Source organism: Scatophagus argus, chromosome 19 (assembly GCF_020382885.2).
Source record: "Scatophagus argus isolate fScaArg1 chromosome 19, fScaArg1.pri, whole genome shotgun sequence".
NCBI classification, from domain to species: Eukaryota; Metazoa; Chordata; class Actinopteri; family Scatophagidae; genus Scatophagus; species Scatophagus argus.
The window spans coordinates 16993522-17017228 of NC_058511.1; the positions used below are offsets into that span (position 1 = coordinate 16993522).

The window sequence follows — 23707 nt, forward strand, 5'->3', positions numbered from 1 at the left end:
GGTTAGGGTTGGGTTAAGGTAAGGGTTAGGATCAGGCAAGTAATGTGTATTGTTATGGTGAAGTGGCAGTTAAGCCTCCAGGAAATGAATGTAAGTCTATGTAATGTCCCCAGAAGTGGAAACAAGACTGCGTGTGTGTGTGTGTTTGCATGTGTGTGCGTTGTGCGTGTATGAGGTGCTGCAATGAGGATCTCGATGAACATTCCTGATGTCAGCACTGCTTTTGTACCTGGCTGGCTGTGAGTGTGTGTGTGTGTGTGTGTTTCTGTGCATCTGTGTGTCTTTATTGGTCTGTTATACTGGTTTATGTGTTCACCCGTCTGTTTGTCTGTGGGTCTATTGGTCACTGTGTGTGTTCATGTTTGCATTTGTGTGTGTTTGTGAGCTTATTGGGATCTTTGATGTTTGTATTTGTGTCTGTCTCATCTGTGTGTCTGTTGATGTTTCAGTGTGTGTGTGTGTGTGTGTGTGTGTACAGCAGGAATAAAGCACCCCATTGATAAGAACAAGTTCTTCTTGTTAACGTATCAGTAGAGTTGGACCTGAGCCAGCGCTGAAGTCCCAGGGGCGTATTTCTACACAACCCCCGCTATGACACGGCAGTTACTATTCTGTAACCCCAGACACACACACACACACACACACAGCGCTAGATAGCTCGGGAACTGAACATGTGTTAACACTCTCTTTCCAAGAGATACATTGAAGGGGACATTGAGCAATGTTTCGTCTTACATCTCTCTAGCGGCCGCCTGCTCTGCAGTCGTCTAAAATGCTTCCATGTGCAGTCTCTGCATTCCGACTACCTTTCTGAAGCATTTTGAGACTCTCCCTGAAGATACTCGATACCCAGGGGAAAGCAGATAGTCATGAGAAATACCTGCTAGCTCTTTACAGTTTTAAATAACAGGATGGGGAATTTCTGCCATTCCCTCATTTTTTTTTTTTTTTTTTTTTTTTATTTGCACATGTGCCAGCTATTGTTTTCCTCCTCTAATACACCAGGGAGTTGTAGCCAAGGCTGTTTTATGACAGTCATAATCACCACCCATGGAGGCTGCATAGGGACATCAGCTCCAATCGACTGTTGCAGGGCACACCTCGTTGTCAAATAAAAATGTCTCGAAGAAGGTCGGTGGAAGAACAAAGAGGTTCAGTGTGAGGTATAAGGACCTACAAACCCCACTGTTCCAGCGGGTGCATGCTCAGTCTCTGGTCTAATTTGTTTAACCATTGCAGACCACGGTGGAGGTTGTAGACTCATTCTTTGACAGCAGGGATTATCCAAGTAAATCTGTGCAGAACCACACAATTAATCACAACGGTGGGTCGAACAAGTGGCTCTGCCTGACAAATTCATGTGGGCAGTGCACGCTGGGAGCCGCAACACAACATTCAGCAAAAGAATTACATACATCAAGATTGTATTTAATAAAAAACAGGTCACTACATTCAGAAGAAGGGTTCATACAGTGTGGGGCTGGTAACATCTGTTTTTGTAGATAGATCCGGAAATATGAGGGCGTTTGGGGATGAACATAACCACAATGATAGACAAGGGTTTAGTTTACTGCATCTAAATTTAACGTCATCATCCTTGAACCGTTTGAAGTGCAATCGCATAGAACATTTGCATGAACTGATTCACTGTCTTGTTCCCTCAGCACAGGATGTAATGTGGAAATTCAAGAAAGGGGATTTGAAGAGCCCGAATGCGCTTTTAAAGACAAGAGGAGATTTTTATTTTCCAGATGGATTTGATATAGATCATTGTGGTGTCACCACCAAAGCATGCTTTCCATTATTACGATTGTTTAAAAGCTTTAGCTCTTAAAGTAAATGCAAAGTGACAATCCAAAAGGGTTTAGACGAAAACGGGGGTAGGACTTACAAATGGAATTGTCCCCATGGGCAAACCACATAATATTCGTATCAAACCTGATACATCTACCACTTGAATTTCTAACCATACAATCAGGGGCTGTGCCAAGGTAGTGAATACACCCTGATCAATCTGATGATAAGAGGGGACCAACGGGGCATAGTGGCTCTGTGGAAGGCCTTGTTCTCGTTAGCGATCAGACATGTTTGAGTCAGTTCAGATATTAGCTCATAACCTGCCTACTGTGTTACAGAGCTCCAAAATTTCATTTGACAGGAACAAAATAATCCCAAGAGAGGTACAAAGTCCACTCTTTCCTCTTTCATGTATTTTTTGGTCTTCATATCTTTTGAGGTGAGCACATTTTGAGTTCTGATATTTTGTTGAAAAATTACCATTTCAGGTGGTTTATGGTGGCAGGATCTTTGCTTTTATCACATGGTTTGTACAGATAATCCTAATTTATTCCTTATATACGTATATGTGGATGGAAATATCGATCTGTTGATCAGTCCACCACTTTGTTTCAGACCAAAATATCTCAACGACTGTCAGATGAATTCACATGAAATTTGTCGCACACATTCATGTTCATTTAAGAATTGTAATCACTTTAGTGACCCTTTAACCTTTCCTTGTCACTGTGATTTATGACTAAAAGCTTGCACAGCTATTCCCTGCAGTCTCTACTGTACTTTGTGTGTAGTGTTGATGTAGCAAATGTCAACATGCTAACACTCTAAACTAAGATTGTGGTGAACATGGTAAATATGGTGTTTGAGCGGTTTAGCATGCTGACGTTAACATTTAGCGCATGTAAGTACAGCCTGCAAGCATGGCTGCAGTCTCCCAGTTTTGTTTTGACCTACTTTGGTTTCAAAAATCTTAAATAATCTCTCTAAATAAAGTGATGTAAACTATAATATTTTTAATAAGTATTGGCATGGAATACCATTATTATGTCAGTATTATCTTGCAGATGCTTTCAATAAAAGCACACAGTGCCAAAATGATTCAGCTATGTACAATAATGGTTGTGTACACTGATCACCTCATTTTTATAACTACAACAAAAACTACCCTGCTTATTATGACTTTTTATTATTTTACATAACTATTCCTTTTGGTATTTAGGCCTATTAATTTAAAAATTCTTATGTTGTATGTAAAAGGTTTTATTGCTTTGCACAAGTCCATAAAAGAGATGGGTAATTAGATACAAAACCGTATTTTTCCATGGCTTGTTTCTGTGTGGGACCATAAAAGGGTTGCAACAACTTTCTCATTAAGACAAAGAAATCCTCCTCCTGTGTGTCTGTCACACTGCTTCGACTGTGCATGATGTTTACATGGCAACCACACTGTGCTGACATAAAACCTGATCGAGCAGCCTGGCAGGACGTTGTTGTTAATGTCACTTTGGTCAACATTTATCACCCTTTCATTTTACTTCCTTGTGAGCATTAGAGCCAAATACACCACTGGTGACCATGTCGATTCCTTTTAGCGCTGTTATTCTGGGCAGTGGGTCTTATAAATAACTAATATAGACCAAAGCTATGATGTATTCATCTTAATGCTAGGTGGCATCAGAGACAGGTGCGCTGGCTTGTTCCTACCTTTTGTACGACAGCGCAATTAATCTGCCTTTTGCCAAGTTAAGAGCAATGGGTGGACTGTGGAAAGAGACAAATGAAAAACCAAAAGGGAAAGTCATGAATTTTACAGTGAACTCAAAGTGATCAGCACCTGATCTTGGCTACCTTTACATTTTCTTCTTCCTCTGTCTCTTTTGTGTTGAGCACTACTTTATTAAAAATAAGAGGAAAGACACATAAGTGAAGTCTTCTGTTCTCAAAATAGAGCACAAATGAGGATAGGTGATGCAAGCGTGTGCTAGAGAGAGGGGAAAGTGGGGAGATATTAGCCATATGTGATTCATTTACAACAGCATGCTTCAATTAATCTGGGCAGGGTGGCAGGCGCCAGGGTTGGGCCCCATGCCACCTGAGTGAGAGAGGAAGAGTGATCTGCTGCTCTGTGAGGGATGAGCAATGGAAGCAGATCCCTCCAAATCGATACGCCTTACATTATTGCTCACACCAAACTCATCCCCTCCACTCTCCTCATCTCTTTCTCTCTTGCTGACTCTCTTCCTCTGAGCCTCTTTGTTCTTGTTCTTCATGGGACTTAGAGACGAGGCCAATAAAAGCTGAACAAAGCGAGAGGAGCGGCGATTCTCATGTAGGCGTCCACCAAGAGACACCCTCAGGATGTTTTGTGAGACTGTTCTCTAACTGCGGCAGCATGCTGCGGCAGTAAGTGAAAGCAAAAGGGGGGGGCAAACAGGCAAGGGGCAAAAACCACAGTGACCAGATGGAACCGCAGATTGTTTTAAAGGGGCTACTGCCTCAACAAAGCCATATGGGGCAAAAATGCTATTATTGAAATCTCATTTATGTTTTTCACGACATGGTGAGCAGAAGTGGAGGACCTTGTAAACAAAAGATGAAGTACTAATGCTGTCAACACATGATAGGAAAAAATAAATAAATAAATAAATAAAAGCCAGCAGCCTCATCTGCATCTGTGTTTCTGCAGGCCATGTTGTTGTTAGGAGTTTTATTTCAACTTGTGAGCAATATTCCAAAATAAGAGCAAACGAACACTTGCCAGGCTTTAATACCGTAAAGCATTAGGTTACAGCAAAGCTTGCCAAGGCTAATACTGTGACTGATACTAGAATAAATAACCTGAAAAAAGAATTTCGATGATGATGATGAATTGTTTAGAGGAAAGAAATGTATATTAAGGAACTGGATCGGGATATTAAATTACGACACTTGATAGGAAAAGACAAGCAAAGGCATCAGTATGGCAAATGATTAAACATTGCAGCTAAGCAGTGTCTGACAGTGTAATTATATTTTTAGCTGTCTGTTTTTTGAGCTGTTTCACCTGGCTTTTGATGTAATCTGGATTTATCCAAACTCCTGCCTCATGCATCGAGGGGATTTTTCACACTGAAAGACAAGGGGAGGGCTGAAATAGATAATACAATGCTTTCAAACATCCATTACGATGTGTGCCGTTGGCTATCCTGCAAGCAAAAATGTCTCTTAGCTTCCCAGGCAATTAAAACCTTCCATGAGGAATAAAGATTGGCATAGTATTTAATCTGAAAGCGAAGACACAGGAGTATAGAAGTAAAGAGAAAATGAACAACCTCATTCTTCATCCCCAGAGTGTGTGTGTGTGTGTGTGTGTTGAGGTGGGCTCTACAAATTAAAAAATGATAACAATAAATACGATAACAGTAATGATCTCTTTATTTTATCCAGCGTTAAATAAATAAACAAGGTTTGGAATTATGTCTGTCTATATGAAACTACATTCAGTGCACTACACTGTAATTATCTCTATAATTAAAATCTAATAATTAATAAGTGTCTCAGGTCATGTGAGTGTAAATTGTTGTGAGACATTCTCCACTCAGCACTAATTTGAAATCACGCAATAATAAATCAGCTGCAGGGAGAAGCTGTCAGAAAGAAAAAGGTTCAGGGGACTGTGATGTTTTGGTGTTTCAAGGCTTAGTTAATTAGTTGGAGGGGAAAGCTGAACATAAACACAGGCTGTCAGTACAGGCTGAGCCTTTAAACAGCTGTCCACAGCTGTAAGGTGCTGATCAAATAGAGGTGGTCAGGCAATGTGCAGGGTTAAGACATGCTGAATATATCAATGTATATTTCCTATTAAATGTTTGCATACGTCACAGCAATGCTTACTGACTGTAAAACACGTAGAGTTGTGTTTTTGCAGTTCTAATAATAGTTTTAATAAAACAGAGTGGCAGTTTCCATCCTGGTTGAGCTCATACTGCACTTCCATAAACTTGGGGGCTCAGAAATGGTCAGAAGTGATACAGCAGGCAAAGACATGCTGATCTTAAGGCTTTGTCCACACATATGTGGATACTTTTCTAAACGGACATTTTCCTCTGTGTTTTAGCCTGTCGTTCACACACAAATGGTGTTTCAGGTCAGTAAAACAGATTTGTTTTTTAAAAATGCCTTCTAAAACTCTGGCTTATGTACCTCAGTGTGTGAGTGCAACTAATCATTGCTTTGTGAAATAAATATATACTTGAAACAAAAGCTATTAACAGCAGATTGCATTTTGATTACATTTGGTTAGCACTGCTAGGCAATGTGCCAGAAATGTGTTCAATAAATAAATAATCATCTACTGTTTGTATATTTAAATAGAATATGAATAGGCTCAGAATGTTCTTCTTTATCATATCACTGACGTAGGCTTTACCCCCACCTACTGTCCTGACATATTTGAGTATTTTTTGAACTGTTGTCATGACTGAATTTTATCTTTAAACGTGAGGAAAAAAATATCTGTTTTAAAGAAACAGCCGTACAGGTGTGGACAAGGCTTTAGTCTTCATCCATTGTCACTGACACCAACAATTACAGCAATAACTCCAGAACACCACAAATTCAGAAAGTCGTGAGACTGTTTTCAAAAGCTGAATAGTACACTTTGGAGAAAATGATTATAATTCCATTTCACATGATGTACATTCTTCGTCTTTCATGTTAAATATTTGCATTTATCAAAACATTTTTATCTTTATTGTCAAACGTGTATATAATTTTTGGCTGTTCTAATAAGAATATCTTTATCACTGGAACAATTTCCAGTGAAAAGGTCTATTTCGCAAGAAAAAAATATGGGGGGGGTATTAGAGAAAACTTAATATTAATAATAAACTTAATTAACTTAACAAAAAAATAAAGGTAATTTCAGAAGAAGGAATTAGATTTTCTTTACTTCTTTCCACCTAGAGCCACCTCATGACCCCCTGACTGAAGCTTATTCAGAAGAAAATGTGGACATTTTTTCCTGGCAGCAGAATAATGAACAGTTTAAGACAACCTGACTTCATGCTGAAGGCCATCATAACCTTTTGTCTGAGGTAGTACAATTGTTGTTTTATTTTGAGAATTACAGTGTTTAGTGGTCCAGACCTCAGACCCCTATGCGAAGCTGTTAAACAGTCTGGTAGGAATGACTGAACTTCAGTACTTACTCACATGTGTCTCTGACTGACTGATACTGATAAGACATCTGTGTCCTCCCAATAGTCATCACAGATCCACCACGATGAGCACTGAATCAGGGTCTGGATATATGTTTGTTCAGTCCTTGGTTTAGTGACTCATGGATCTACAGTATTTGTACTGTTTAGCCTGGGAGGCAGGAGTGGCCCTGAGCTCCCTTCCACCCACCCAGAAGACTTCCTTTTTGCTCAACTCAGAAGGGGAAATTTAGCCCAGATGTGACTTCAAACAAAAGAAAAGCTACAGGGATTGAAGGTGGGATCAGGCCCATCTTTTGCTTGACCCCAAGACCCGCTTCTTCCTGGCATCTCTCTACTTTTCTCCTCTTCTGTTTTTTTCTCCGATGATCCTATGTAAGTTGCCGTCTCGTGGGCCCTTTTACTTTTACTCTGAAGCATCTGTTTTTAGCAATTCAGTGCTGTGTTATTCTTACTTCAGCTGTTACACAACATCATAAAATGGAAAACAGCACCTATTCACACACACAAACCCTTTATTGCTAAAAACAACCGTAAATTAAGTTATTCACGTTTTTCTCATAAATATCTGACTACATGTATACAGCATAATGGCACACCACTATTGTGGTTAAATGCTTAAATGATGACTAACAAAGATCTATTCCCAAGAAAACATCTAGAGTCAACCTGGCTCATAATGCTAACATCTGGTTGTTTGAGAGGTGTGATGGTGAGCAGAATCGCTGTGTCACGCTTGCATATGGGAATGCAAGGGAAGGGCAGATGGGAATTAGTTCATTAGTTCTACAGGTATTTTGTCATAAACAAAAGTATTGGACAAAATAAAATTTTGGCCTGATGATGGTGCAAGTCATATGATCACAGAAGTGATTACAGTTCATCCTGTGGGAAATTTATGTGTCTGAAACAAAAATTAATGATAGTCCACTGAGTAGGTGTTGAGATATTTCATGAAAATAAGTGCAAAAATCAGGGGATTGGCAAAGTCACCAGGGTTAATACCCTGGACACTGTGGATATCTGTAAAATTTCACAGTACTTCATCAAATGGTTGTCACACAACACATGCCACTAATAAACAAAAATGTCAAGCTCATGGTGGTGGAAAAGTTTACATGCTCACTAAAATGAGTAGAGTCGATCGTCTGGGGATGATGAATGACTGTGAGCAAAATTTCATGTTGTAAAGAGGCTGTAAAGAGGGAGAATATTTTCTCATCCAGAGGAGTTTTTGAAGATTGTGGAAGTAAGTGTTGTTGTTGTTGTTGTTTCTGAAAACTGAATGCTTAGCTTTGTGATTGAAATGTAATGGTGACACATGAACATCAAAAACTGAAGCTGTAAAATAAAGTAAGATGTTCCGATGGTGGATTTCTCCTTGAAGCTGTATTATTTTCTCATTTCAGAGAACAGCACGTGTCAGCACAAAATGGCCACCACTTATCTCAACAGTCATAAGTTGCTAAGCAGTTGTCTGCGGTATTAAATCTTAAGAGGACAAGGATGACATGGCAGCCACATGTCATAAACAGCAGTAATCCACCACCCCCTCTTCCTGTCTTCTTTGGAGTGATTCTAAACCTCACCATCTCTTTTCTTCTCCCTCTCTCCCCCTCTCCACTCCTCTCACTCTGCTTCTCTCTCTCTCTCTTTCCCTGATCCCTCCCTCAGCAGAACTACAGGGGTTTGCTTGTTGTCAAGTCAGTGTTTTTACAGCCTGGCATTAGCACAGGGCAGCATTCAGTCAGGACACTGCATTCACTTTGCGTCGCCTATAACTCACAGGCTCACGTGAGAGTGTGATGCCTTCACTACCACTCATGAAATGACCCTCGTTGAGCCTCAGCAACCTTTCGACAGCCTGACATTTCATTCTTCTTATAAAAGCAACTTTGAGCCTTACAGATAAATCTTTAAATGCCACATGGAGGCTGAGATGGAGTGGTCCTGTATTGAGTTTTCAGTGGCTGAATTGTTCAACCTCAACAAGGAGGGAAGGTGGGAAGTTAAATGTAGTTTAATCAAACTCTACTATCTAATTAGAGGGCAACATGTCCTTTGGGTGATACCTCTCATAAAGTATTTTATTTAGTTTTTCTCATGTGAATACTGTATGTATGTTGTATTTTTAGTGTCAGTCGGCCATTTGCTTGCACAAAAACAAAGCAATAAAAAAATGGTCTAGAGGGGCTCTGGAGTTGCGCAATCCTCTGACTTCCCCATCTCCTCTTGGCTACTTGAGTAAAATATACAGTATTTTGTTGCCTGACTAGTCTCCTCAGCTGTGAAAATGTGCCGTTCTCTTCTGGGAGCCCCGCTGTGGCATTAGATGCATGTAGATTGATAATCGACGGGGGTAAACATAATTACATCGCCTTAGAAATTAATGAATGCATTGATCGCCCACTCTAAACATTATCAGCATATTTTTCTTTAAGCCACTGAAATCTCGAGGGAATGCCCTGATTATATCACGGTTTCAGCGATTTGCAATGTAACTGTGGCTTCCCACAGTTAGCTCTTTCAAAGATCTTACCAATACTTGTGGGGAGGTTTTTTAAACACTGGTGTTGTTGGCACCTTTGAAATGCCTTTCAGTGTCCAGATGCAAATTCATGCAGGAGGAAATGTGATAAGTTAATGATGTCTCCGGGGACTGTGTAACCAAGGGATAAACATATCTGCATATCTGAGTGGACTTCACCCCCCCCCCACCGTCCTTTAACAATCTTCGGGGCCTGAACAGGAGCAGATGGACAGAGCAAGCTTTGATGTGCTCTGGGGTCATGTGTATCTGCAGCTTTATCAAGGTACACAAGCGTGCAGAGTAAATATGCCACACCAAAACTCTGGGAATTTCCCCTTTTCAAGAGAGGGTGTAGACTGAAATATTTCTCTGCCATTGTGCAGTGAGAATATAGATCTAAAATGCATGTCCTCACTAAACAGAGGAAGGCGCAGCACACACTAGATGTTTTTTACTTACAGAGGCTTAAAATCGGTGCAATTAATTTTGCAATCATTTTTTGATCAAACGCACTCAGTATGTTCAGGCGATTTTACATCTAAATCTTGCTCTGTTATTTTGCTTGACAACAGTGAACAAAATCAAATTAACATACTGCATAATGGCTTGAGCATATTTGCCTATGGCCCTTCTTTCTCCCATTCAAGTGTCTGTCATTTTATACCCATTTGCGTGCCTGAAGAGAGACATTCCATAATGCTGCACCGACCAGGAACAGAGCGCACTACTGCAAAACATGTCCATCATGGAGAAAATAAAAATAGGCTGTTTCCTCTAAATTCACTCAATCAATAATTCATGCCGCGCACCGAAGCTTGATTTATGAAGGAATTAAATGTTGTGGACTGGGCCTCGCAACAGCCGTCCATCTCGAGGACGTGGCAGCCGAAATTAAACATGAAAGGCAAACACTGAGAACAACCGAATCATCTTCTGAAGAGTGGACGTGTTAGAAGACCTCAATGGCACATGCACTGGACCGCCTAATTGGACAAAATGATACTGGTGATTTAAGTGCGAGCCATGTAATTTGTTTGGAAAATTTTCAGGACTTATATATGTCAAAGTGGTTCCCCGAAAGCCAAAGAGCAACATCAGTACTGCTTGGCAGCTGAAGGCAGAGAGGGTAAACGTGCACATGCTGACCTGTGGGGATCCGGTGACTCCTGTGTGGTGACTCCTGACGCTGACTTTGGCTAGAACCTAAAATGGAAAACACGGGAACACGACAGCTTCTCTTTGGTTAGTAGTGTATATTTCCTTTCCTCTGTAAGGAATCATTTTTACTGCTGCTATTGTGAAATATGTTTAAATTTTTCTAAACCTGTTCTGGACAATTTTGTGGAAATGGCTTTAAAGTTTCAAGCCTCTGGGTTGGCATTATCATAATAACGACAGCCAGCATTTGATAGGCAGCATCGCTGGGTGACACGCTGTCAGCTTGCATATTCGGACGACACAGCCCGAGCCTTTAAACACTGATATAACACACCCCCTACCCCATTCCGACATGCCTACATCATGTTGACCATCAGCTGTCTGTTCCTTTACAACATTCAACATCTGGAAGGAACTTTTGTGTGATTTTTATTTCACTTGGAAAGCATAACTGAAAGCTAGAGGGAGCTACTTTAGTTCGTTTGTAACTCGTGTTTGTCAGTTAGTTCATAACAATGCATTCGTTAATTTCTAAGATGATGATAATTATGTTTACCAGTCTACATGCACTTAATGTCACAGCCGGCTCCCATAAGAGAATAAGGCATATTTTTACAGCTGCGGAAACTAGTCAGCCAACAACATACTGAATATTTCAACGGAAGGAGCTGAGAGTCAGAGGATTGGACATTAGTCACATGACACTGATATGGCTTGTTCATAAATTCATATAACGCTGAAGTAGAAGGCACTATCACAACAATAAATAAAATAAAAATCTATTCTTGTTGGTAAGTTTTAAAGTCAAACACCAACTATAACAATTTCTGAACAAAAGTGAAAAGCGAACAAGTTAACTTTGACTGAACAGTAACTGTGGCCCAAAGTGACAATTGCAGGATAATCAAGGGCACAAATCTCATTATAAGATCTGTGGGGGACCGGAGGTGTCATTATATCATTCTCATTATATCAAAAAAAAAAAAAAAAAAAAAGAGAAGTAAAAGAGAGAACAAAGAAAAAAAGAAATCGAAACATGGTGGTTGATGAGTGTCCTTTCAGTCTGCCTCTGTGAAAGTGGATGAACTTAACGTATGCAGCTACCTTACTAAACCTTCACATCATGCAATGGTGACATCTGTCACTTTTTCCGTCATTAAGACACTTGATTCTGCAGTTCTGCTGCTCTGAACAATGTAATGTCATTGCAAACTAATTGCACTTTACTGTGAACCAAGAGAAGTAGAAAAGTGTTTAGCCCCACTGCCTACGCTTCTTTATGTTGTTTACAAGGTTCATGTTTAGGAAGAGGGTCAGTTCAATTTATGTGAACTGAACTGGTAAAGCAAACTCCATTCTGTATGAAGGTGAGAGAAAAATGAGTTACTCTGTCATTGAGACTCTTACGATTCGCTCCGATCTGCAGGCACAATCGGCCAGCATTTCATTGAGTGACATCATTAACTAAGCCACAGTTTACCTTTACTCTTTGACAAAATAAAGAAAACTCTTAACTGTTTGTTTTCCACAAAAATGGGATGTGATGTATACATACTGCTGCAACAGTTCAGACCACTGAGCAGGACAAACGGGTGTTTTGTTTGTATGTTAGTTATTTAAAAAGTGGAGTTGTCTTGTATTAAACTTGTATTTATTTAGAAATTATTTATTATGAAAACATATTTTTTCAGAAGTTGGGGTGGGGCAGGATTTGGACAGCCTAATGTCAGTTATTTAGCAATGCCTATTTTATACTTACTAACACTCGTTAAACATCAGCACGAGCTCATTTTTGAGACTAAGGTCGTGTCATTTCCTTTTAGACATCGTCTATCTTTAATTTCACTTCAGCTTTACATTAACATAGTGAGTGTGTGTTTTAAATGTCCTCATGTTACTCTCCTCCATACGGACGCATGTCTGTGTGTGTGTGTGTGTGTGTGTGTGTGTCGCACGCGCGAGTTTTCAGTTGTGCAAAAGAGCGAGCGCACGCACAGGAGAAGAGTACAACAGGGAAAGGGAAATGTGATGTCTGCGTGCGCGCGCGTGTGTGCGCGTGCAGAGCAGCTGTGCACTGCTGAATCAGTATTAGCACGAAGAAACAGTGTAGTCAGATGAAATTACTTTGGCTGTGTCTGAATGCTTCAAATCACTCCCAGAAAGTACGGGAAGTAAAGATGTGCTTTTCACTCAGGGCTAATTATCCAGCGGTAATAAAAAACACACCCTTCTCAAAATAACTGAGGCTGTGGTGCTTAAAAAAACCTAACTGGACGCCTACAAATATTCCCACAAATCTACAGCTAATAGGGCCCTTCAGGGACACTTTGTGATCCCAAGGATACAGCCACACGGTGTTGTGTGATCATTAGGACTCGGGCCTGTAGTGATTTTTCACTGGAAATGTGGAGCCGAATTCCTGGATTCTGTGATTAAAATGCAAATGAGAGCTCAGACGTCGTCGCGGGGTAAGGTGGGCCAGGCAAATAGCTTGTAGGGATGAAGTGCGTTGAGAGACAAAGTATTTTCTGCAGTGTGAGGGCAGCGGGGAGGATCTGTGGCTTAAAGCCATCACGGAGCTGCTGGAGGAGATGCATTCTTTATTCTGACGAAGGGAGGAGGGACAGAGGAAAGAGAGAGAGAGAGAGAGAGAGAGAGGGAGGGAGGGAGAGAGAGGTGAGCAGAGCACACACGTCGCACTATCAACTGAATCCATCTAAGAAAACAACTCGCAGTCCGGGTCTGAGCTGCGTAGACACTAAAGGCAAGTTTGAGCTCCCGACTAAACAGCGCACCGGACGGACGCAGCTGGCCGTCATGGCCCGTGGCGGATCAGGCGGCGGACACTTCGGCGAGTGCGTGCTCACCGTTCGGGCAGACTGTGAAAGGGGTAAAGTGGGCTCTGCTGTCACCCTGCCGCTGGTATCTCCGCTCCTCATGCGCTGCAGAGGGTGTTAAGTGAGTTAAAGCGGTGGTGCTCTGTTTCGGAGCTGGAAAAGAAAATAAAAAGTGGTGGACAGCGGTGCGGACGAACGCGCGCAGCCACAGCCGGGGGAACCCATGCAGGGAAATATGCTGTTCCGTAGACTCACCGGGTTGACGCTTCTGATCGGAACCGACTCGCACCAGCTTTACCGAACGGACCTTTACGCACGGGCTTACAGCAGGACCGCATGAAGGACAGAGGCTCAAGGAAAAGGGAAAAGTTGAACGTGGTCGCGGGGTTTGTAAAGGATAAAGGCTCGTCAAAGGTACACTGGCTGTTTCTCACTAACCCAGGACAGAGTTGGGGAGATATGCTGAGGAAAAAATTACAGGCCCAGATTGAATAGAAATCGTCTACTTTTCAAATTAAATTCTGAATGAAATGTATAATGTAGACTGTGAACTTTATCATAACCGCACTCCTGTAAAAACAGATCAATAAATAGGTCTATGTTTTCACCTCTGTAACTTATATCCCCGAGCAGCCAGCGGATACTCGTAAACTGACGTTAATCCACCAATTCCCAGTGACTTTTAAAGATTAATTAAAACCCTTTGCCAATTTATCTGTAGGTTAATTAGATGTTTCACTGGGCTGAAGATTACTGCGCTACAAAGCAGACCGTTCCACATTTTTCACCCGGGAGAAAACCTGAGGGGTTTTTTTTGGGATGGGGAGGGGGGAGGGGGGCACTCACTCTCAATGCGCTGCACGGTTTTCAATTCCCCCTTTGAAATAATTCATTCAAATGAACACTGCTCACTGGGCAGACTTTGAAGTATACCTGATCCGCCTCTTATCGCCTCTTAAATACCCTCTCCATTTTAAACTTTTAATTGCGTTTCTGTCGCTAAATCCAGTTCTAATCGGATTGTCCTGGCCACATATCACAGCGTTCATCTGGCGGTGAGAAACTGTGCTCCGTCGACTGGAAATTAAATAAAAAAGAAAGAAAAAGAAAAAAGTCTTTCTTCCAATTTCCCTCCTTGATCTAACCATGTCCACCATTTTTCCGGTTTGGTGCTGTTAATTAAAGACTAAATTACCGTCGTGCTTCGTTTTAAGGTTATTATTTGGATTCTTGGTGACATTTTATTTATGCAGCTATAATAATCTTGATGTTGCTGCCTTCTGCTGTTGATTCTGCTGCTGTGGCAGCACATTTTATCGCTTCATGTGGTTGCTTATACCCCCTGAAGCTTATTTGATTAAATTTAGCTCTTTCAATTTAGAAAAGTAGATCACAGATGTGTGTCAAAGGATTGTTTCCCCATCTCATGTAGCCCATGTAGGCTCCATCTCGTCAACAGACAACACACGGAGTTTAAAGAAGCCATCCAAAGACAGATTTTCATTTTATTTTTTTTTTATTTCACTCCTCTATGTTCTTTTCATAATGCAGTTCTCTGTTATCACTGCCAGACATACCCCCCCCCCCCAAAAAAAAAACAAAAAAACAAGTATTATTATTTTATAAATTATATTTTAGGCTACGCCTCTTCGTTGACAAGCCCTGCAGGACACCTTAATCCCGTCCATGGTCGTTCCTGTGCTTAACATTCAACCCATCGTTCCCATTATTGTGTGTCATCCAACGCTGACAGGGTGGAGCTTCGGTTAAACTGAAAGCTATGACAACCAGTATCTTTCAATCATGTGGGGCGGGGGGGTGGGGGGTGTTTGATGGGTCATAAAACTTGGAATAATGGATCTGGGGGTCTACTGTAATCCAGTGGCCTTGTGCTTTACTACAAACCTCTCTATGCTGAAAAATAGCCTTTATTGATCATTTTATTGCAGGTGGAGGGACTAAATTATTTTCCAATCCCATTTTATTTGACAGCTTATATATGTCAGTCTAGCAAGAGGAGGAGCTGATATGCAGAGTTTCTCTTCTTCGATTCTCTTTTGTTTGGTAATTCTGCTCTTCATGGTCTTAAATCTCAAGTTTGGTGGTGTATTCAGGCCTACACTTAATAATGAGCCCCTCCTTAGACCACCAGCAAAACAAGGGCCTCTGTTTACTGGAAGCTCTTTTCTGTTTACTTGTGCACCTCTGCCCAGTGTCTGCTCAAGCAGACAGAAAAAAGACGTACGAAGTCGTAACTTATTTTGCGTTTCATTTTTTTTTCTAGGAAATATTCTGTGCATCCATGTCAGCACACAAAGCAGTGATGTCTTCATTAGCTTTATCTCTTTTGAGCCTGTTTTCCATTAAGCAGCACTGATGTTGCTCAGAACCTCTGTGAATCCGGAGTGTGTGTCCTTGCAGTGCTCTATTCCCTCCTTTCATAGAGCGGAAGGGATAAAAGCGTTCTTTATGTCTGTGAAACCGGATGTGCAAGAGCTGTTCTGAATATTTATCAGATGGTTTGACTCTTTTTTTTTTTTTTTAATAGCCAGTGCATAATTTGACATCAACAGTGAATGATATGTTTTGTGACTGTCTTTCTGTTTGGGAGAGAGGAAACGTGTGTGAGAGAAGGAAACACACTTGGTATGTGTGTGTGCATGTTTGTATGTCAAATAAAGAGACAGAAGAAGAGAGGGAAAAAGAAGACTTTTTTTTTCCAAGAAGAGGCCACCCCTAAATATATTAATACTGTATTTCTTTGTTTTTTCATAGGTCTCTGGATCCAAATGTCACCCCCCCTGGACTCTGCCCCGGTTGGGGAGCAGCATTGTGTGACGGACAGGCGAGTGGAGCCTGTGGTGGCTCTTTACAGCGTAGCTTCAAATTGGCCCTGGCTGAGCTCTGCATGGAGCAACGAGTGACGAGTCCTGCTATGGTCTGGTGTCTCAGCATGGATGGAGTCAGTCAGTGTACCGGCCACCACTAATGAGGCCATTGCTCTTCAGTTGAGGACTAGCATTTACCGGATTACTCCCACGGTTTCCTGCTCGTTTGCCAGCTAACTGCATCATTACCAAACTCTCCTAGGTGGACCTTTTGTAGGTCTGTTTTTTTGTGGATATATACGTCCTTGACTTTTTGATTTTCACATTTGTTTTATTCCCTCCCAGTTCTTTTTTATTGTTGGTTTTACATTCTCTGTTTTGTTTTTTTCCACTATGGAGTTTCTTGCTGGATCCTGGAATAAAGATTGGGCATCATTCTTGCAATTTTGGTTGACTGTGATCCTAAGCCTCCAAATGCAATTCAGCCCGGGTGCCTCTTGCCCGGAGGAGTGTCGTTGTGACAACACATATGTGTACTGCAATGAACGCAGCTTGACATCAGTGCCTCTGGGAATACAGGAGGGCCACAAGGTCCTCTTCCTACATAACAACCAGATAAACAATGCTGGCTTCCCTTTGGAACTTCACAATCTGGCGTCGGTAGAGACTGTGTATCTTTATGGCAACCAGTTGGATGAGTTTCCCATAAATCTGCCCAAAAACACCAGGGTCCTGCATCTCCAGGAGAACAATATCCAAACAATCTCCAAGGCTGCCCTGGCCCAGCTGACTAGACTAGAGGAGCTGCACCTTGATGATAACTCCATTTCGACTGTCGGGGTGGAAGAAGGTGCCTTTAGGGAGGCAGTAAGCCTCAAACTCCTCTTCCTCACCAAGAACCACTTAAGCAGCGTTCCCATTGGCCTTCCTGAGGACCTGAAAGAGTTGCGATTGGATGAAAACCGCATTGCTGTCATTGCAGAGGAGGCCTTTCAGAATGTGACACGCCTGCAGCGCCTCCTGCTGGACGGGAACCTGCTAACAGATGAGGGTATTGCACCAGGGACCTTCCAGGACCTGGCCAACCTCCATGAGCTGGCCCTTGCCCGCAATTCACTCACCTTCCCCCCTCCCCTCTTACCCAGCCAGTCACTGGTCAGACTCAGCCTGCAAGAAAACCAGATTGACCAGATCCCCGTGGCAGCCTTTGCTGCCCTAAACAGGCTAGAAAAACTGGATATCTCCAGCAACCAGCTTCAGAGTCTTACACAGGGTGTGTTTGATGGCCTGTCTAGCCTAAAGCATCTCATGGTGCGAAATAATCCCTGGCGTTGTGACTGTGCTGTGAAATGGGTGGTGGTGTGGCTTAAGTCTTTGCCGTCCACCATCAATGCTCGAGGATTTGTGTGCCTGAGTCCAGAAAAGGTGCGTGGCATGGCAATCAGAGAGCTCACACTGGATATTATAGAATGCCCAGTTGATGCTGGCCTACCGCCCTGGCCCACCCTACGCTCAACACCACCTCCCCCACCCACAACCATCCCTGTCACGACCATGATCTCCACCCTCATGACCACATCCATACCTTACTACTTTGACTCACCCTCCCCTCCCTTACCCCCAATACATAACAACCCTCCTGGTCCCCTGCCTCCTTATGAGGACCCCCTTCAGATCTACTTCCATGTGGTCAACTCCACCAGTATTGAGGTGAGCTGGGCTTCCTACTTCACCGTCTCAGCCTACAAGGTCACTTGGGTTAAAAGGGGCCAAAGCCAAATAAACGAAGGAATGCGGGAGAGGACGGTGAGTGGGGACCGGCGGCATATTAGCCTCAGCAACCTGGAGCCCCGATCTGTGTACCGGATCTGTGTGCACGTGCTGGACACTCTTAACTCCTACAGGCCTGGAGAGGATACTATATGTTCTGAGGCCAGGACCAAGGCTGCTGTGTCTACTAAGACTCCTGGTAGAGAGCAAGCTCCTCAGGAGAGCATCAATTCCACCCTGCTAATGGCTGGGATCATAGGTGGGGCAGTACTTATCATCCTGGTAACACTGCTCAGCCTGTTCTGTTGGCACATGCACAGGAAGAGCCGGTCATCTTCGACCAAGTGGAAGTACAACCGGGGCAGGAGAAAAGACGACTACTGTGAGGCTGGAACCAAGAAGGATAACTCCATTCTGGAGATGACTGAGACCAGTTTCCAGATAGTGGCACTGAACAATGAGCAGCTGCTCAAGGGAGATTTCCGCATTCAGCCCATCTACACGCCCAATGGGGGAATTGGATTTAGAGACTGTCACCTCAGTAACAACAGCATAGCCTACTGCAAGAGCAGCAACGTGCCCAGTACAGAGTTCTGCCACACGTGATGCAGCAGCAAATAGTACAGATTCATTCACACATGCACACACATGCACACAGCAGAAACACTTATGAATACATGCATAAATACACACACATACACCATTTGTGTAGACTACAAAAAACATAAAAATTCTAGTCAAATATAACTGTACTATATATATTTCCAAGTTCTGTCTACAATGTAATTTATACTGTGGATAATAATGTGGGATTCTCTGCTATCTTTTTTATTCTTAGAAAAGAGATACAAGTGTTTTTTGTTTTTTTGTTTTTTTTTTTTATAACCAGCAGGGTTTTGAAAGTTGTTTAAATGGTCAGTACTGTACATGAACATGGATTTGTACAATCACGGCACCCTGGGTGTAGCTTCTGACGAACGCTGTCAGCCTTGGTAATGTAAGGGCGCTTAGAGGGCTGGGATCCTTTGCTAACCACAGAAGCAAAATATGGCCTTTTTGCGCTTTGAAACACTGCAAACCCTCACCAGTACAACAGAACAGTAGTAAAGACAACACAGCACAGGGGAAATCCAAACACTGCTGATTAGAGTGCTGTGGAAATACAGCACTGGGTCATTGGTGGCATGTTGTAAAAAGAAATTGAAGTGCACTTTCTTATAAATGAAGGCAAGGCAAGAAATGAGCAGAGGTGGGGATCACATGGAACAGGCTGTGAACAGTTGTGTAACGAGAATGTCATTGGTACTGTGGAAAGGCCTGGACTGAGATTTCCCAAAAGTGTTTTAATACTCAAAGCACCTTTGTTCTATAGGTGGTAGAACAAAGATGGGCTTAGCCAGGGGCCACTTTCTGGAAAGCTCTGAAAAAGGTTGTCATTTTCAGCACATTTTTCAAGTGAGGAGGTACAATTAACGTGAGTGTAAAAAGCAAGAGAGCATAATTTTTTCTTAATTAGCTGCACAGATATGCTGAGACCTAGATGCTTTTGAAGAAATTCCCTAATTTGATATGCTGGTTTTTTCCGTTTTTCACTGTTTAGACAAATGAGGCCACAAGGGGGCAGTTTCCCTCAGCGTCTTGTGTGGGGCAGAGGAACAGAGGGAAAGACAGGCAGAAGGAAAAAAAGCTGCATATTTCACTTTACCTCCACAATTCCCCTGGAGTCCATTACCCAGATAACAATACTCATGCTCAAACAGCATTGTTTAAAGTATTATTGCTCATTGAGCTACTTAATGATGTGGAATCATTTAAAACTAACTGTGTTTTCTGCGTTTGGTGGCTAAATGATACGGATTTTCACCACTGTGGTCTACCATGGAAGTGAAGGTCTTCCCAGTGTAATTGTGTGTGTGTGTGTGTGCGCGCGCACGCGTGTGCGAGATGGATTTTGAAAAAGCACACAGATAATGTTAATTATAAACCCACTTATGTCAACCTCATCCCAGCCTTCATTAGGCTTTTTGATAAATTAGAAAATTACAACAATAAGATCACGCTCCATCCATGATCCTCACAATGCACGGTTGTGACTGAGCAGCTCATCTAGCACCTCATCATTTATCCTTTAGTGTACATTTATGAGACTGTCTATTTCATTTATGGTTTGCTCACCTGAATAATACACTTGCTCACTCCCCATATTATTTCTGCAGTGATGATTCTCATCCTATCTGCCCTCATTTTCTGTCTCACTGTCTTTCTGTCTGTCTCTGCACCTCTGATCCCTGCATGGGTTCAACCAAAACAGTTTTCCTGCCATTCAGCTCCTAGGCTGTGGTGGCAGCTCTTTGCATGCGAGGTACCGGTGAGAGCTCTTTATTATGCACTTCTTAAGAAGACTTTATTTGATTTGACAAGATTTTATTTTGAGGGGCCAAGCTTAAAGAGTTCCCACCACCGGCCCGTTCACCAGCGTTACCCCCCCTTTAGCCCTCTCCTCATAATCCTCAACCAAAAATGGGAGAAAAGTATGTAGACCTTATTTTCACTTGGCTGCATGGAGCTCACACTGGGATAAAGAGTGTTAACTCTTTTTTAACTCTTTGAGGTACATAGACACAGCTGCTTGATCATACACGATAGAGAATCAACACAAACCAAGGTGGAATATTTAAAGTAAAATGTTTTAAAGGGCTTGTACTCAAGTTATAGGACTCACCTCTGCAGCTGAAATAACTCAGCATAGCAGCACTGAACGGATATTACAGCAATAGCTCAGACTACCATCAAATGGGCAACTACATGCAGTCCGATTGATTAAATTCTGTTCAACCAACACAATGACTGAATCAAGTCCATCTTAACATGTCATTTAGTGTCATATCATGTCTTAAAAGCATGTTTGTAATAAGGCAACTGACATGTCTTTCCAGTGCATGACCTTTTCAAGAAAATATTTAAAGGTGCTATATGTAAGAATTGGCCATTTGAATTCATACTCCAAACAAACTGGGGGAAACATACCACCATATAGTTGGCGTGTATTCAGTATAGTAAGAAACAAGAAAATGCACTTCTTTTCTTTGCTGCCAAACATAGTTTCTTGCTGGGAACAGGCAGTGGTGGTGATAATGATAATGGTCGCTTGTCATGAGCATGAGCCATTGTATCTTTCATTTATTAAATGGTTTAACCAGGGCTGTACCTTCAACATGACTGACAGGAGATTAGAATACGCACTCTCATGCTTTCATGTTGGATTGAGGGCATACTGGATGCTACAGTAACTGAATATCACCTCTTGTTATACCATTTTGCACCTCAAGAGGTGAGTCACAAAGTGGTATAACAAGACAGAATGGGCCTGGACTAACTAACTTCAGAGAATGCAATATTTTGTCATCTTTGACATATCATCAAAACTGCTGTTTCTTCACATTTTTTTGATCAGTCTAGTTATTTTTTTAATACTTTAAACTCAAAGTCTTACACATTGCTCCTTTGAACAAAATAATTGGACATTTTGGGAGATGAGTTAGTTTAGAATATCTGTAAGGGAAAGGTGTCACGTTACATGGACTTCACAAACAATATGGTAATTTGTTAGCTTTAGAGATGCTAGTATGCATATTTGTTACCTTAAGATGGAGTCACACCAGCTATTTTTTTTCTCCTGTCTATTCCAAGCTAATCCAAGTGGCCACCGACTCTAGCTTCATATTTACCATATAGACATGGCAAAAAGAGAATAAGAATATTTTGCAAAATGTCAAACTATTTGTGTGTAAAAAATGTTTTGATTTGCATTGCAAGAAAATCTCATTTCCTTGGTAGATGAGGTTCATTTATTTCAAGCAAAATAAGATTTCAAGACTACTTCAGTGCTTGACTTGTGTAGCTGGATGTTGGGTTCCTTAACACTAAAATCTTCTGTGGTTATCAAAGCATCTCCACTTTTCATTTTAACCTTTTCTACTAATATCCGCAGCAGATCATAAACACTTGAACATTTACATCACATACTGTTTTGATTAGTTTTTGTTGTAGTTGACAGCCCTATTTTAAGTCGTGTGCTGATCAAACAGGGGGGTCAGGCTGTTGCAACATATAGTATCTCCTGTCTGTGAATGTGTAACGGAGACAGATATTTGCCTTACCTTTTATGCAGGACTGAATGATTAGCTAGAGAGAAAGATAGAGTTAAGTGGGAGGAATAATAGGGGAGAAGAAAAGAGGAGACATAAAAAGACGGCAACAAGAATGCTGAACAGAAAGCACATTTCTCCCAGCAGATTGCAGCTACGACGACAACAATAACAGTATTAACAGGAAGAACATACTAAGTGTGACACACAGTAGCTAACGAGAGACTGTTCATCCATAGTGCCAGGCCTTTAGTGGTGCATGGCTAATGATTCAACCAGACGGGGAAGCAGCTTTGCTGGTTGTTTTGCAGCGTACATTACTCTTAATTTTCTACTTGCTTGATGAAAGAATGCGGCTTCAGTGCCGTGACCAATGGAATTACACAAAATGTATTACAGACTGCTCACGTCGGATTATTACTCTTTCAGGGTGCAGAGAGGTAATTTCCCTTAAAGCTCAATGAATTCCGTTGAAATAATTATATTTAATCTTTGAGAGGTCAATTCAGACAAAACATGGGTGGTTGTAACAGAATATGATTAAAGTCAATCTTTTCTTCCTGTAGGCAAAATCTTCCTTCAGAGCAAATATCTATTAGCCATTAACATTCATTCAAGGATTTTTGCATGTATTGTATTTAGCTTCATAGCCCTTCATTTTTGTCATACTGGGTTTTGAACTTTGAAGTATTTTTTCAAGCTCACCTGATGGTGGTTGAGTTACAGTTTGAGCAACCATACAGAATGGTTCTCTTCTGGCTTAGATAAAGAAGGTTGGAAATTTACAGTGCATGTAAAACGGCTATATTGGGATACTTTGCCATCCTGGTTTCTCATTGAGAAGCTGCAGTGTTACGTTAGCTACCCACACCAAGTTTTCTTAGGAACCAAAGTTAAATTTCTGTTCTCATGATGAAATATTGATGTTGTTCCATGTATGTGCCTTGAGGTTGAACTTACAATGTAAAGTCCTTGAAACCTTTAAATGTTTTTGCACAAACTGTAAATACTTAAGTGAAGCTTTTTGAAAATAAAAGAGCCATTGGATTTGAGCGATCACTCCTTTTCATTTTAGAAAGCAATTACTTAAATGAAAGCTTATATTCTGTTTTTCTTCAATGAGTGATCCTACATTCTTTGTCTTTTGCACATTAGTTTTGGGTGCTGGGATAGGCTATCTGAGGAGAAAGTTTGGACATAAATGTGGTCATACCTAAATCTATTTTGGGTCAAACTCTAGTAATTCTGGGTCAAAGATGTCTGCTGTGCACACCATGCCAAGTTATCCTCTTATTTCTATACAGGAAGCTTGAGACATTTTAGCATGGCCACCACAGCTTAGCGTTCAGCTGGGGAAAATCCAGGATAGTCTCTCATTCTACTTCTATGGCACAACTAATTCCCAGAATGGGCTCTTTCTCCAAATCCTTGTGTTCTACCA

The 23707-nt window shown here is 41.6% G+C and overlaps 1 protein-coding gene across 2 annotated transcripts in view; it reads left to right on the plus strand.

The window, feature by feature from the left end:
- The window catches only part of flrt2 (fibronectin leucine rich transmembrane protein 2), a 42895-nt gene extending 19577 nt beyond the window's left edge, over positions 1 to 23318 (plus strand). The window contains exons 1-2 of one of the 2 annotated variants that reach the window (XM_046372652.1): positions 13347 to 13934; positions 16296 to 23318. In XM_046372652.1, coding sequence (XP_046228608.1) covers positions 16742 to 18724 — 1983 coding nt within the window. In that variant the 5' untranslated portion in view covers positions 13347 to 13934; positions 16296 to 16741 and the 3' untranslated portion in view covers positions 18725 to 23318. Of the gene's footprint in view, positions 1 to 13346; positions 13935 to 16295 lie in introns of those variants that run through there. The other variant, XM_046372653.1, reaches the window with a different exon arrangement.
- Positions 23319 to 23707: the final 389 nt, after the last annotated feature.